This window comes from Eubalaena glacialis, chromosome 2, assembly GCF_028564815.1.
Source record: "Eubalaena glacialis isolate mEubGla1 chromosome 2, mEubGla1.1.hap2.+ XY, whole genome shotgun sequence".
In the NCBI taxonomy this organism is placed as follows: domain Eukaryota; kingdom Metazoa; phylum Chordata; class Mammalia; order Artiodactyla; family Balaenidae; genus Eubalaena; species Eubalaena glacialis.
The window spans coordinates 170,003,644-170,016,029 of record NC_083717.1 but is presented as its reverse complement, the minus strand read 5'-3'; the positions used below and the strand labels follow the sequence as shown (position 1 = coordinate 170,016,029).

The 12,386-nt window shown below is 57.0% G+C and overlaps 1 protein-coding gene across 1 annotated transcript; it reads left to right on the top strand.

Annotated features, from left to right (window-relative positions):
* The first annotated feature begins 256 nt into the window (after positions 1-256).
* Positions 257-4,304, top strand: NGB (neuroglobin). The gene is made up of 4 exons (XM_061181133.1): positions 257-345; positions 1,902-2,013; positions 2,638-2,757; positions 4,170-4,304. The coding sequence occupies exons 1-4, from the start codon at positions 257-259 to the stop codon at positions 4,302-4,304; spliced, it is 456 nt and encodes a 151-aa protein (XP_061037116.1).
* Positions 4,305-12,386: the final 8,082 nt, after the last annotated feature.

Genomic DNA, 12,386 nt, shown 5'->3' with positions numbered 1-12,386 from the left:
CGGGGCGCTCTCGGAGCCGTGGGGTGCAGGGCGCAGCGGCCGGAGCGGGGTCCCCGGAAGCGCCAGCGGGGCCGGCCCGGCGGGGGCTCCTCCACCTGGGCGGGGAAGGAGCGGTTGCAGGACCCCGCCCGGCCGAGGCGCGGGGGCCGTAGGAGGTGCCGACTGGCCGCGTCGCCGCAGAGATGTCGCGGCACGTGCGGTGACGGTGCCCGCGCCCCGAGGGTCCCAGCCTAGCGCCCCGCGTCCCCGGGCGAGCATGGAGCGCCCGGAGCCCGAGCTGATCCGGCAGAGCTGGCGGGAGGTGAGCCGCAGCCCGCTGGAGCATGGCACCGTGCTGTTCGCCAGGTGAGGGCGGCCCGAGCGCCCCCGGGGTGCGGGTAGTGGGTTGCCTCGCCAGGAATGGGTTCGAGGAGGCTGAGCTGGCGCTAGAGGAGGGAAACCAGCCCGCTGCCGGGGTGCTGGGGCGCCTCCAGATGTGCGCCAGAGGAGCGGCGCAGGGCGACGGGTGGCGCAGCCCCTGCTGCTCTTCCCGCGACGGTGGCCCGTCTTGCGAGCCAGCACGCCCCGCTCTCTATGGGGCTCTCTGGGTGCCGGCCAGGGTCCGCTCCGGCGGACCTCCTTACACTTGGGCCAGCGGCCTCCGGTCCCCACGCTGTGCCCCCTCCCTGGCTGTGTGCCTCCTGAGTGGTCTTTTCTTGGGTGGTGACTGCAGGGGTGCCCACCGCTGCCCATACGGGTAGACTGGGTTGTCCTGAGAGCTTGTGTGGGGAGGGCGTACTGGGCGCCTGGCCTGCGGAGCACAGGGTCTGGGCCCCAGAAGTGTGAGCTTCCAGCAACCAACAGAAGAATAAACCTTTCTGAGGAAAGGACTGGGCTAGGACCAGAGGACTGCCAGGGACGGGATGACAGATGCCCAATTCTCACCACTGGAGAGAGGGGTAAGAGGGTGTGCAGACCCCAAAGGGGAAGGGGAGGCCAGTCTTCAACCTCAGCTTGAGGGTGTCTAGGTAACCCCTCTGCCATCACCAAAGAGGCAATGCTACCTCACCATGGTTTTTCAGGAGCCTTGGCTCCCTAGGCCAGCCCAGAAATTCTGAAGAGGCTTTCACAAAACCTACCCCAAACAAAAAGGGAATAAATCTGCAGAGTTACACAAAACCCCAGTGGCTTTCCCAGCTGTGGCTGAGAGCTTCTGCTTGTGCCTCCCAGCTTTCCCCAGACCCACTGTTTTCTCAGGCACCCTCTGTGGCTCTGCTACTCCTAAGCTGTGTGACCTTAGGCAAGTTACTTAACCTCTCTGGGCTTCTGTTTCCTCTTCTATAAAATTGGGATAACAGTTATACCCACTGCTTAGGATTGTGAGGAATACATGAGTTAACCACGTGTAAAGTACTCAATTCTCAGTAAGTGTAAGGGGTTCTGAATACTATAATTATCACTGCTGGCCCAAGCCCCCTTGGGCATGATGATATTGGGAGGTTCTGACCCAAGAATGGGAGAGAGGGAGAGGGATAGAGGCAGAGAGGGGGGTGGGTGGGGAGAGAGGGGGAGATAGGGAGAGAGAGGTTTTCTTTTCTCCACCATGGACTCCAGGCTTCCTGTTTGAGAACCCCTTCCTGTCCCAGTCCCCACCCCTCAATGGTTTATGGAGGGGCTACCCTATGCCAGGTCGTATGAGAGGCCTGGGGACACACTGTTTTTTTCCAGGATGCCACTTCCAGGTTGTGGAAGAGGTGAGAGAGGGGCATCGGCAAAGCTGGCCAAGGGGTGCATGCTAGGTTGGAGGGTGTGCTTAGTTCACAGCCAAGGCTCTGCCCACCCTCTCCTGCTGCTGGGCAGCCAGGGCCCATGGAGCCTGCAGGGGCAACACCCCAGGGCTGACACCGGGCCTCCACCCACAGGCTGTTTGACCTGGAGCCGGACCTGCTGCCCCTCTTCCAGTACAACTGCCGCCAGTTCTCCAGCCCGGAGGACTGCCTCTCTTCCCCTGAGTTCCTGGACCACATCAGGAAGGTGAGGGGAAGGCGGAGCACCTTCCTGGGAGAGAATGAGGAACTCGGGAGAGTTACTTCCGTTTCCTGCCCCAGCCCTGGTCTTAGCCCCCTCCTTCTGCTGCCTCCTGTCAGAGGCATCTGCCCCTTTCCCTTTGCGCTGAGCTGGGCAGAGTCTGGGGCACCTGAGTCAGCCTTCTCCCCCACCCTGTTCTCAGCCAGCTACTCCCAGCTCTGCCATTTGCCCTTGGCCTTGTCCCCTGGCTCCTGTAGGTGGTGTTGGCGCTGATCCATCAGGGGCCATCTGCCTGTGAAAACCAAGCTGGGGTTTTCTTAGAGGCTGGCGACTCTCACAGGGCCTCAGTGTCCCCTCGTCCCAGGAGGACAACACTGTGCAGAAGGTGTGTTTAGGGCTTTGAGCCCCTCAGAAGAGAGCAGCTTCCTCCATGGTGTAACATGAGTAGTTTGGCCACCATATGTTGAGCGCCTACTGTACGCAGACGCAGGCTGCCTTTCGTCTCTGATACTGGAAAACTGAGGGTCCTCTCTTCCTTCTGGTTGGGACCCCCAGGTTCTGGATTATGGTTGTGAGTGGGGATGGGGAGTTGCTCTGGTCTCTGTTTCACCGCCACCTTGGCCTTGGCAGGTGATGCTCGTGATCGATGCTGCGGTGACCAACGTGGAGGACCTGTCCTCGCTGGAGGAGTACCTTGCCAGCCTGGGCAGGAAGCACCGGGCAGTGGGTGTGAAGCTCAGCTCCTTCTCGGTGGGTAAAGGGGCTCTTTCTCTCTCCAAAGCTCCTGGCCTGAGGCCACCACTCTCTCCCAGGCCTCTCCAGTCCACCTGTTCATCCTTCCCACTCCTATACCCTCAGATGACCGGGGCTGGGGCATGCATTGTTGTGTACTTGCTGTGTGACCCTGGCACTGCCTTGACCTCTCTGAGCCTCCAATTTTTCTTCTCTGGTATGGTTTCCCTTAGAACCATAGGAAGTGAAGGAGCCTTTGGGATTAGCTGGTCTGCTCAGTTTTATATTGCTGTGTATAAAACCATCCCAGAACAACCTGGCTTAAAACAATGATTTCTGATTTCTCTGGGCTCAGTTGAGCAGTTCTTCTGTTCCATGTGCTGTGGCTGGAGCCACGCATGCACTGCACTCAGCTGGGAGCTCGGCTGGGGCTGGAATGTCCAAGATGGCCTGTCATCCTTTGGGATCTCTCTCCCTGTGGCCTCTTATTGCTCAATAGTCTAGCTGAGATTCTTTACAGAGTGGCACCTGAATTCCGAGAGGAAGTGTTTCAAGAGGACAAGCCAGCCTCTGCATGCATCACTCTTGCTAATGTCCCATCGGCCAAAGCCAGTCACATGGATGAGCCCAGTGTCAAGGGTGTGAATCCTTGAGGTGTGGCTCACTGGGGACCCTGACCTGACAGCCTACCACAAAGTCACCTTGCCAGACGTACGCACCTTGAGGAAGGCACTGAGTTTGTCTTGTCATTTTCTCCATCCCCAGCACTAGCACAGTATCTGGTATTTAGTGCATATTCAGTAAATATCTGTGGAATAAATAAACTGTATTTTATAATTACTAATAAAACATGAGAACCGTTATTATTGTTGAAGACTTACTGTGTGTAGATGCTGTGCTAAGAGCTTTTCATAGATGATCTCATTTAATCATCCCAACAATCTGATGAGTTGGAAGTTTTACATTCCCTGTTTTACTGATGAAGCATCTGAGGCTCAGAGAGGTTACCTAACTTGCTCAAGGTCACACAGCTCATAAGTAGTAGAGTCAGAAAGTGAACTCAGGTTCATCTCAGGTTGCAGAGCCTGGACTCTTAACATCATGACTGCTGTCTTGCAGAGGAGGAAACAGGCCTGGAGGCAATGACTTTGCTTGGTCTGAGCTGGAGGTCCCAGGCAATGCCTCGGCTCCACTCATGGGGTGGTTGTGAGGCTGGGAGTGGAGTGAAATGCTTTGTTCACTTTAAAGCCTCACCTTGAAGGTGTACACAAGGATTGGGGCAGAATCCTGCTCAGGAAGCATGGACCCCCGTGCAGGAGAGAAGAAAAGCCCAGGAGTCCTTACCAGCCCCAAGCCTCAGTTTTCTCACCTGTGGAAAGAGGACATGCCTTCCTGCCTTTGGGAATGACAGGTGCCCCTTGCCTCTGCAGACGGTGGGTGAGTCCCTGCTCTACATGCTGGAGAAGTGCCTGGGCCCTGCCTTCACACCAGCCATGCGGGCTGCCTGGAGCCTGCTCTACGGAGCCGTGGTACAGGCCATGAGTCGTGGCTGGGATGGCGATTAAGAGGCGGCCCTGCCCAGCGGCCTCCGCCTGGTGGCCCCTGACGGTCTGTGTCTATCTGTTGGTCTGTGTCCATTGTAGCCCAGGCTCCCCTAGGCCTCCCTGAATCATGGTCCTTGTCCCCTTGGCCATGCCGGAGAGGTGATGGAGCAGGGCTGCGTCTCAGTCTCCCTCACCCCCAACGGCAGACAGGGTGGCTTTTCCTTAGAAAGGGGCCTTCGGATTTCCTTGAATTTCCAATCGCTTCCTCCCTGCCGGCCTTCTTTCCTCTGTGGCCTCCCCTCTTCTTCCAGGAGGAGCAGTGTTTTGGTAGCAGAGGTGGCACGGACCCAGAGGGTATGGGGCTTTGAGGGAATGGGCTCTTCTGTCACCCTCCCTTCCCAGGCGAGCCTGGGCCAAGCGGGGCAGTGGGGTGGCTGAGCTTCGGGCACCTTCCCAGCTTGCCTGCCTTCAGTGCTTTTCTCTCCCAGGGGTGTTTGCTTTTCACAAGGAAAGAGGTGGGATAGCTTCAGCCTTCATGGTGGAATCACGGGCAGCAGGAGCAGGGGACCAGGAGAGCTGCTGAGGAAGGGAGACCTGGCTCCCTGATGGGGCTTATCTGGGTCTTGGGGGCCCACTCAGATGCCACCCGACAGAGTAGTTTTTCTTTTGTAGTGTCTGGTGGGAGCTCCCCTATTATCGCTCTGTAAGAACCAGCCAGCCGGCCAGGGTGCGGCGAGGCTGCGGAAGGGCAAGGAAGGAGGAGGGCTTCATTCCCAAGAGACCTGACTCCCAGTGGCTCTTGCTCACCCTGGACTCCGTCAGACCCTGAATCTCATTTCCCTCACCACCCTTTCTGCCTCTGCCCATACCGACGGCGGGTCCACAGCTCCCCATATTTAATACCTGCCGTGTGCCTGTACTTACCTGGATGGATAGAAGAGAAAGCTGCAGGAGAGGCCCCTTGCCCTCGCCCCGAGCTGTCTCCACTTTTATCTTCTGCTGCGTGCTGTGGTTGTATAAACTTATGAGAAATAAACCTATTTTGTGTGCCCCTCTGATCCGCTGGGACTGGTCTTTTCTTTGGTGTTGGCTTGTGGCCAGATGAAGATGCAGGGCAGTGGATGTAGGACAGGGTGGGAGGATGGGTTCAGCAGGGCCAAGGCCAGAGTGGGTGGAAAAGTAGGGAAAGGTGTGGGGAAGCCAGTGGCCGAGATGGAGCCAGGGGTCTGTGGTGGAAACTGGCTGGCAGGGCACACAACTGGACTACATTTCCCAGTGTCCCTTGCATTTACGTGGGGCATGTGACTGAGTTCTGGCCAATGGAATGTGTGGACATGTATACCACTTCCAGACCTGGTCCCCACAAACTCTGTGCTCTGTCATCCTTCCACCAGCCTGATGCAGACCTCACAGTGACCTTGAGAGCCACGCATTGAACGTGGCAGAGTCACAGGTGGAAGGAGCTGGGTCCCTGAATCACTGCTTGGAGGAGAGCACCCACTAATCAGAAGTGCCTTGCAGGGTCCAAGTACTTCTCCAGCATGTAGAGCAGGGGCTCACCGATTTTGAATTTTACAGGAAAGAGACATAAACTTCTACTGTGTTTGTGCCATTGTACATTTGGGGGTTGGTTTGTTACAACATTTACCCACACTAGTCCAGAGTCTGAAGCAGTTCACTGCTCAGGGGTCTGGGAGCCCACCTGCTGGTGGACAAGGTGAGGCCAGGGATTGAATGGATTAGGTGCCAGGACAGCAGCACCAAATCTTGCAGTGTTTCTGAGGAAAGCTTCTAGATCCTCTTGGCAGGGGAAGGTGCCAATCCCAGGGTGGTCTTTTTAAGGAGACTAAACGTGATAACCTGGGGTGCACATTGGAGTTGAAGAGCAGGTGTGAGTGTGAGTGTGTGTGTGGGGGTGTGGTTATGAGGAGCATGCAGACAACAGTAGAGACATAGCCAGGGGCATGGGGAGCGAGTGACTTTAAGAGCGGGCTTCCTCCGAGCAGGCTTGGGCTTAACCCGCCACGTGCTCCTGGCCTCCTAGGTGTGGGGTCCTGGAGCTGGGCTGTGAATGGCTGGAGGGACTGCACCCAGGCCAGCTACCCACACCCCGAGGTCCGGTTTTCTCAGCCCAGACCAATGCCACTGGCACCAACAGAGCCTCCCTAGCTCCAGCTGGGGCCTCATTTTTGCTGAGCTCAGGGGGCCAGGCCTGCCAGGCTGTGTGACTGCAGACGTTGGATCTGGAGTGTGTTAGGAGTGCTTTTCCCGCTGGGGCATCAAAAGTATCTTTTTCTTGTGCCCACACAGGCTCCAGTGAGGAGGCCTCCTCTGCTGTGTGACCAAACAGCGGCTCAGGATCTGGTGGCCAAGCCTGGCCTAGGGCTCCTGAATGTTTGACACCCGCCCAGGAGCCTCGGGTGACCTGGCTCTGGAGAGGCCAAACAGCCTCCTCTGATGTGTCTTAAGCCATCCTAAGCATGGGTGTTTTCACCTCTCTTGAAGGCCTCTCTTCCACTTGTGCGTGTCTGCATGTACGTGCGTGTGAGAGCGTGAGTGTGAGTGTGTGTGTGTGGGGGGGGCGGGTAGTTCCTTCCTCCTCCATTCCAGGTCTTAGCCCTGGAATCCTCTCTCTCTTCTCCTCATTCCATCAGCCCATATCTCGCGTTCTACACAAAGAACCTCCCCTCCCTCACCGCCCCCTTCCCACTCCAGCTACCACCCTATTTCTTTACTTCCTTTGATAGCAAAACTCTTCAGAAGAGTTGTCTTTCCTTGCCGTTCTCACGTCCTCACTCCTGTGAGAGGATGGTAACCCATTTCAACCAGGCTTTCATCCACCCACCAATCTTACCGTCAAGGTCACCAACAGTCTCTATCCTGCCAAACTCAGGGGCCACATCTCAGCGTTCATCTTCCTCTTCTGCTCAGCAGCACTTGGAAGAGTTGATCACCCCTTCTTCTATCTTATGTTAACATACACAAAAATCAGAGCCTAACAGATCTCCATGTGCCCTTCACCCAGAATCAGCAGTGAAGCAACTCAAGACCTCCCCCTGCCCTTTTCTTTTGCTGGACAGTTTCAAAGCTAATTCCAGACATCATGTTCTTTCACTCGTAAAGTCTTCCATATGAATTTCTAGCTGATTTTTTTTTTTTTTTTTACCTTTTAACTCATGCTATCAACATACCTACCAAGATGAACAGTTATCTCCTCAACATCACCTAATAACACCCAGTTCATATTCAAATTTCCCTGGTATCTCAAAGATGTCTTTCTGCAGCTGGTTTGTTCAATTCAAGATGCAATCAAGGGCCACGCACTGTATCTGGTTGTGTCTCCTAAACCGCTCATTCTCTACCAGCCTCTCGCCTTCTCCCCCAGGCTATTGATTTGTGGATGAAACCTGGTTATTTGTTCAGTGGTATGTCCAGCATTTGACTTGGCTGATGCTTCTTGGTGGCGTCTTTGAGCTCATCCCTCTCTGCCCCGTATTTGTTGTCAAGTGTGATTAGAGCTGGGGTCCCCCTTCCCCTTTGAGTCCCTTTCTTCCCTTGGCTTCCAGGACACCAGGCTTTCCTGGTTTCCCTCCTTCCCCTCTGCCACTCCTTTTCAGTCTCCCTTGCAGATTCTCCTTCCCATCTCTCTCCGACCTACGCTTGCGCCTGTAGAGGTCGCAGCCAGTCCCATGCTTTCAACACCATCCAGACGCTGATAACTCTGGAGTTTACACCTCCAGCCCAACTCTCCCTTACTCCAGACTCTGTATCCAGCCACCTGCCCAACGTCCACACAAGGCACCATCTCAGACACAACACAACCAAAACGGAACACTTGGTCTTTTTCCCAGACGTGCTCCTTCCCAGCGTTCTCTGCTTTGGTAAACCAGCTTACCCAGTTGTTTAGGCTGAAGAACTGGGAGTCATCCTTACCTCCTTGCTTTCTCTCAGAACCCCCATCGAATCTATCCAGGGATCCCCAGGCCCTATTCCGAATTTCACTACCTCTCTCCTCTTTCACTGCCCTGTCCTTGGCTGAGCTACTGTACTGTCGCCCCTGGATGCCTCAACAGAGTCCGCAACGGGGCTTTCTGCTTCCGTCTTGTCCCCACCCAGTGGCTAGTAAGGGGATCATGTCTCTCGCCTGCTCAGAACCCTCCAGTAGCTTAGCCCACAGAGCCCCACGGCTGCCTCAGACCTCGCCTCCTTCCTCTCTTCCCCTCACTCACTCTGCTCCGGCCACTCTGGCCTCCTCGCTGGTCCTCGGGCCCCGCATTTAGTCCCCACTCCCTTCATGCAGCCTCCACTGGCTCACGTGTCTCATGTCGCGTTCCCACAGAGCTCGTCCCCCATCCTCCCCATCTCTAGACAGCCCCCCCCATCCTGCTTTATTTTTTCTTCAAAGCACCTATCCTGACCTCCCACTATGTAAATTTGTTTACTGTACTTATAATCTATTGCATTCCACATGGGAAGGCTGTCAGGAAAGCCACTTTGGGCTCTATGTTTGGATGGAAGAGGAGAGGCTTCAAACCATTGCTGAAGGTGACCAGACAGGCAGAAATGACCCCTGAAGCTGGTATGTGTGTCTCTCTGGCCCAACAGTAGTACTTACTGCAAAGTAAGATGATTACAACAGAAGTCGTGCCCACGCTAGTCATTAACTGCTTGTAAGCCCAAAGGAAAATGCTTGTTTGGGTCTAATCTTTGATTACCTACCAGGCACCTGCCTTTTGAGCTCTCTGGAGGCAGAGTGAAGGGAGGAGAGGTTTCCCAGCCTATGGATTCGTAACTACGGACAAGCTACAGGGCCACCCGCTCCCTGAGGTGAGAGGCAGTGTGAGGTGCTGAGACCAGCTTGCGCGGTTCCAGGGCCATGAGGCTGGGATGGTTTTCCTTACGGCTCCATGAGAGCCTTGCTCACTCAACCCTCCTACACACCGGAGTCACCGGGGGGATTTCGTAAAATAGAAATGTCCGGGCCCCACCCCAGAAATTCTGGCTTGTTCACGGAGGGGGCCTGGATGTTGGGATTGTTTAAAATCTCCCAGGATACTCCAATTTGCAGCTGGGCTAGAGACCCAGCACTTGAAGCTTGAGAGATTCTGGGCTGCTGGTTGTCAAGGTGGGACCTCAGATGTTCAAAAAACAGCCTCTGTTGAAAAAACCTGTGAACTGTCTTCCCATAAGCCAGGCTCTGCCACGCTTCCCTGGGCCCTTCACAGAGCGAGCTCAGAAACCCAGAGTCGGCCAGCATGGAGCTTCCCGAGCATGACGGCTTTGGGAGGGTGGCTGGGAGCTGCCCCAAGCTTGGCCTCCAGGCACCGCCTCCTGGAGCCCAGGGCCCTTCTGCTTCCTCCCCAGTCCCACAGAGCCCAACCCGGCACTCAGTCTGGTGCACCAATGCCCTCTTGGGCGGAGCCCCATGGAGCTGGCATCCTGGACCTCCCTGGCACCAGGCCTCCCTCTTGGCCATCTGCCCACTCCCCCCCTCCTCAACCCCCTGATCCCCATTCCCAGGCAGCAGGATCTAGCCCCTCCCACCCGGCCAGGGTGGTCTTCCTACTCCTCTCCCCACTGAAGCATCTCTTGTGGATTTCATCTGACTTGACTTGGAAAATAATTGCTTTGAGGGGAGAGGGGTCAAGGGGATGGGCCCTAGCCCCCTGCCCGGGTTCACACCATGGGGGGCTTTGAGCTCTTGCCCATGGGTGGGCTATGAAAGCTTGAGGAGAAGGTCCAGCGAGGGGGGCTCAGGAGCCTCCCTTGGGCACCGTGCCCCTGAGAGTGGCCTCTGTCCTCACAGGGAGCAGCGGGGGAGGAAGCCCCCCTCCACACCCTGTTCCCTCTGTCCCTGCGGCTGAATCTGCTCTATTCAGTAATGAGACAAAGTGGTCAGCCTCCTGCCCTCCTGCTTTCAGGATGAGGTGACCAGCCCAGGGTCAGCGAGCTGGCTAGAGGAAGGGCCAGGACACATGTCCCCCAGGGCAGGGAATTTACCCCCCTTGCCACAGGTGTGACAGCAGACATAACTACCCTTTGGTAGAGGGTTTTCTTATCCTGTGCAGGCCTGCTGTGACAGCCCCACATACCCCCCTAATGCCCAGCCTCTCCCTGACCTTGCCCTGCCCTCGTGCTGCTGGCGGAGGCTGGTGCAGACCTGAGCCCAGCCTGCTGCTCCCTGCAGGCTCCCACCTGAAGTCCTCGTCTTGTCAAGCCCGGCTGCTCATCTGGCCGAGGGCCCGCCCTCAGGGCCCAGCACTCACCCCAGGGCTTCTGCTGCCCAGGAAAGGCTGCCCTGGTGGCTTCCTAGGTAGCTCATGGACCGGAAAGTTCTCCCCTACTGCTCAGGGGACTCTCAGAGCATCCACAGTGGAAAGAGGCAGATTCACTTCCTGTTTCTCCAGCAGACGAGGTAGCATCTGCCAGGCCTTCCCCTGTGAGGACAGGGGCCAGGGAAGGCCTCAGGGGTCAAGGGTCCCCGAGTGGCAGCTCTGGCCCCAGGGGCCAAAGCCACAAAGCAAGATGTGGTGCTCCAGCCTGGCCACCTCCGGGAGCTCTGGTTCCTTCTAGAAGGAGGGAAAGCCCTGCTGGGCTGGTTCAGATGCAGAGGCACAGGCCAGCAGAGGTTGGGAGGACTTGTTTATTCAAGGCACGGTCATAGCGTTAATAACAAGAAGGTTCGGCGTTCTGGCACATTCCTTTAGTGGTGATGGCCAAGGGAAGTCCACACTCCCCACGGGGGTCCCCAGAGGATGCAATGCTGCTGATAGGCACTTTGCTTCCAGAAGTGTCTGAGGAAGAGGCAGGCAAGCATGGAGCTGCCCTAGGCCCCGGGAGGGGCACTTCTCAAAGGCTTTAGGCAATACCTGGTCCCCCGAGGCAGCTCCCTCCAGAGAGGATCAGGTCTGAGAGGCGGGGCTTGGGGGAACAGATGGGGCAGGGGCAGCTGGGAAGTGGGCAGTGGGATGGGGTGTGTGGTGGTAGGCGGAGGCCAATGGGTGAGAAGCGTGTGGGCCGAGAGAGCAGGTTGGAGGGGAGATGCTTGAGGAGGGCCTGGATGTGGCGTGTAAAGAGCCGAAGTATGCCCACACCCGTAGCAGTGACCACGGGAGGTCGAGCGGCTGTGGCCGGGGTCTCCGGGAAGAGTAGAGAAGCGAGCAACTTTCCCAACATCCTCACCGTCTTCTCTCAGAACCAGACTGCACTTGACCCAGATTCAGAGGGGGAAGCCCCAGCCATGCTGCCATAGCATCTGCTGGGACCTTTCCATATGTAGCTTCCACAGGCTGCCAGCTGGGCAGTGGGAGGCGAGACAAGCAGCAGGAACAGTCCCGCAGGGGCTGCGGAGGCTGGGGCAGATGCCAGCAAGTAGTGCCAAGTGAAGGAGAGCCCTCAGGCCAGCTTCTGGCAGGACGGCCCTCGCCACACACCTGGGGATGGGGCAGGGCCTGGAGCTGCCACCTCCCCATGGTGGGCAGGGCTCTGTGCTGGACTGTTCTGGAAAGGACCACTTCCCCCTGTTGGCTGGTGAAATGCTTGGGGGAGAGAGCCCCGCAGGGCCTGGGTTTACGAGGGAACAGCTGGGTATAATTCCCTCCTTATTCCTACCTGGACGAGGAGAGACGGCCTCCTCCCAGATGAGCCAGGCTCTCTGGAAAGATCCCTCATGCCAAGGCCTGGGCTGAGCTCTCACGGGGGAGCAATATTTGCCCCTCAAGTGCTATTTCTCCTCTGGGGTCAAGCTTGGAGCTTCTGGAGCCGGGATGTGGGCACGGGTGGAGCAGAAGTGAGGCTCAGGTGATCTGAGCTCAGGAGCATCTGTGTGCCCGGCAGCCGGTGGGAAACACCCAGGTGAGGTGAACCTGGACGCCCACCCTCAGTAGGTTGGCTGCAGGGGCCCAGACCTTTGGAGGAGGGAGCTCAGGAGAGCTCTAGAGCACGCAGACCCCATTTGACTTGGCTCATTCTGGTCCACCCAGGCCCTAGCCAGCCCTTCTTCATGTCTCCCCCCGCTGGCTGCCTGGTGGTCCTGATGGGGGCCTGTCCCCAGAGGCCTGCACCCCCCCCGGCCTGCAGCAGTGGTGTCACCAGTGTTGTTCC

What these genes read in the sequence shown, in the direction of transcription:
- NGB (XM_061181133.1), top strand. Translation starts at nt 257, where the DNA reads ATGGAGCGCCCGGAGCCCGAGCTGATCCGGCAGAGCTGGCGGGAGGTG. An exon ending in GGCACCGTGCTGTTCGCCAG is followed by an intron (nt 346 to 1,901) that starts GTGAGGGCGGCC and finishes CTCCACCCACAG; the next exon opens with GCTGTTTGACCTGGAGCCGG. An exon ending in TCCTGGACCACATCAGGAAG is followed by an intron (nt 2,014 to 2,637) that starts GTGAGGGGAAGG and finishes TGGCCTTGGCAG; the next exon opens with GTGATGCTCGTGATCGATGC.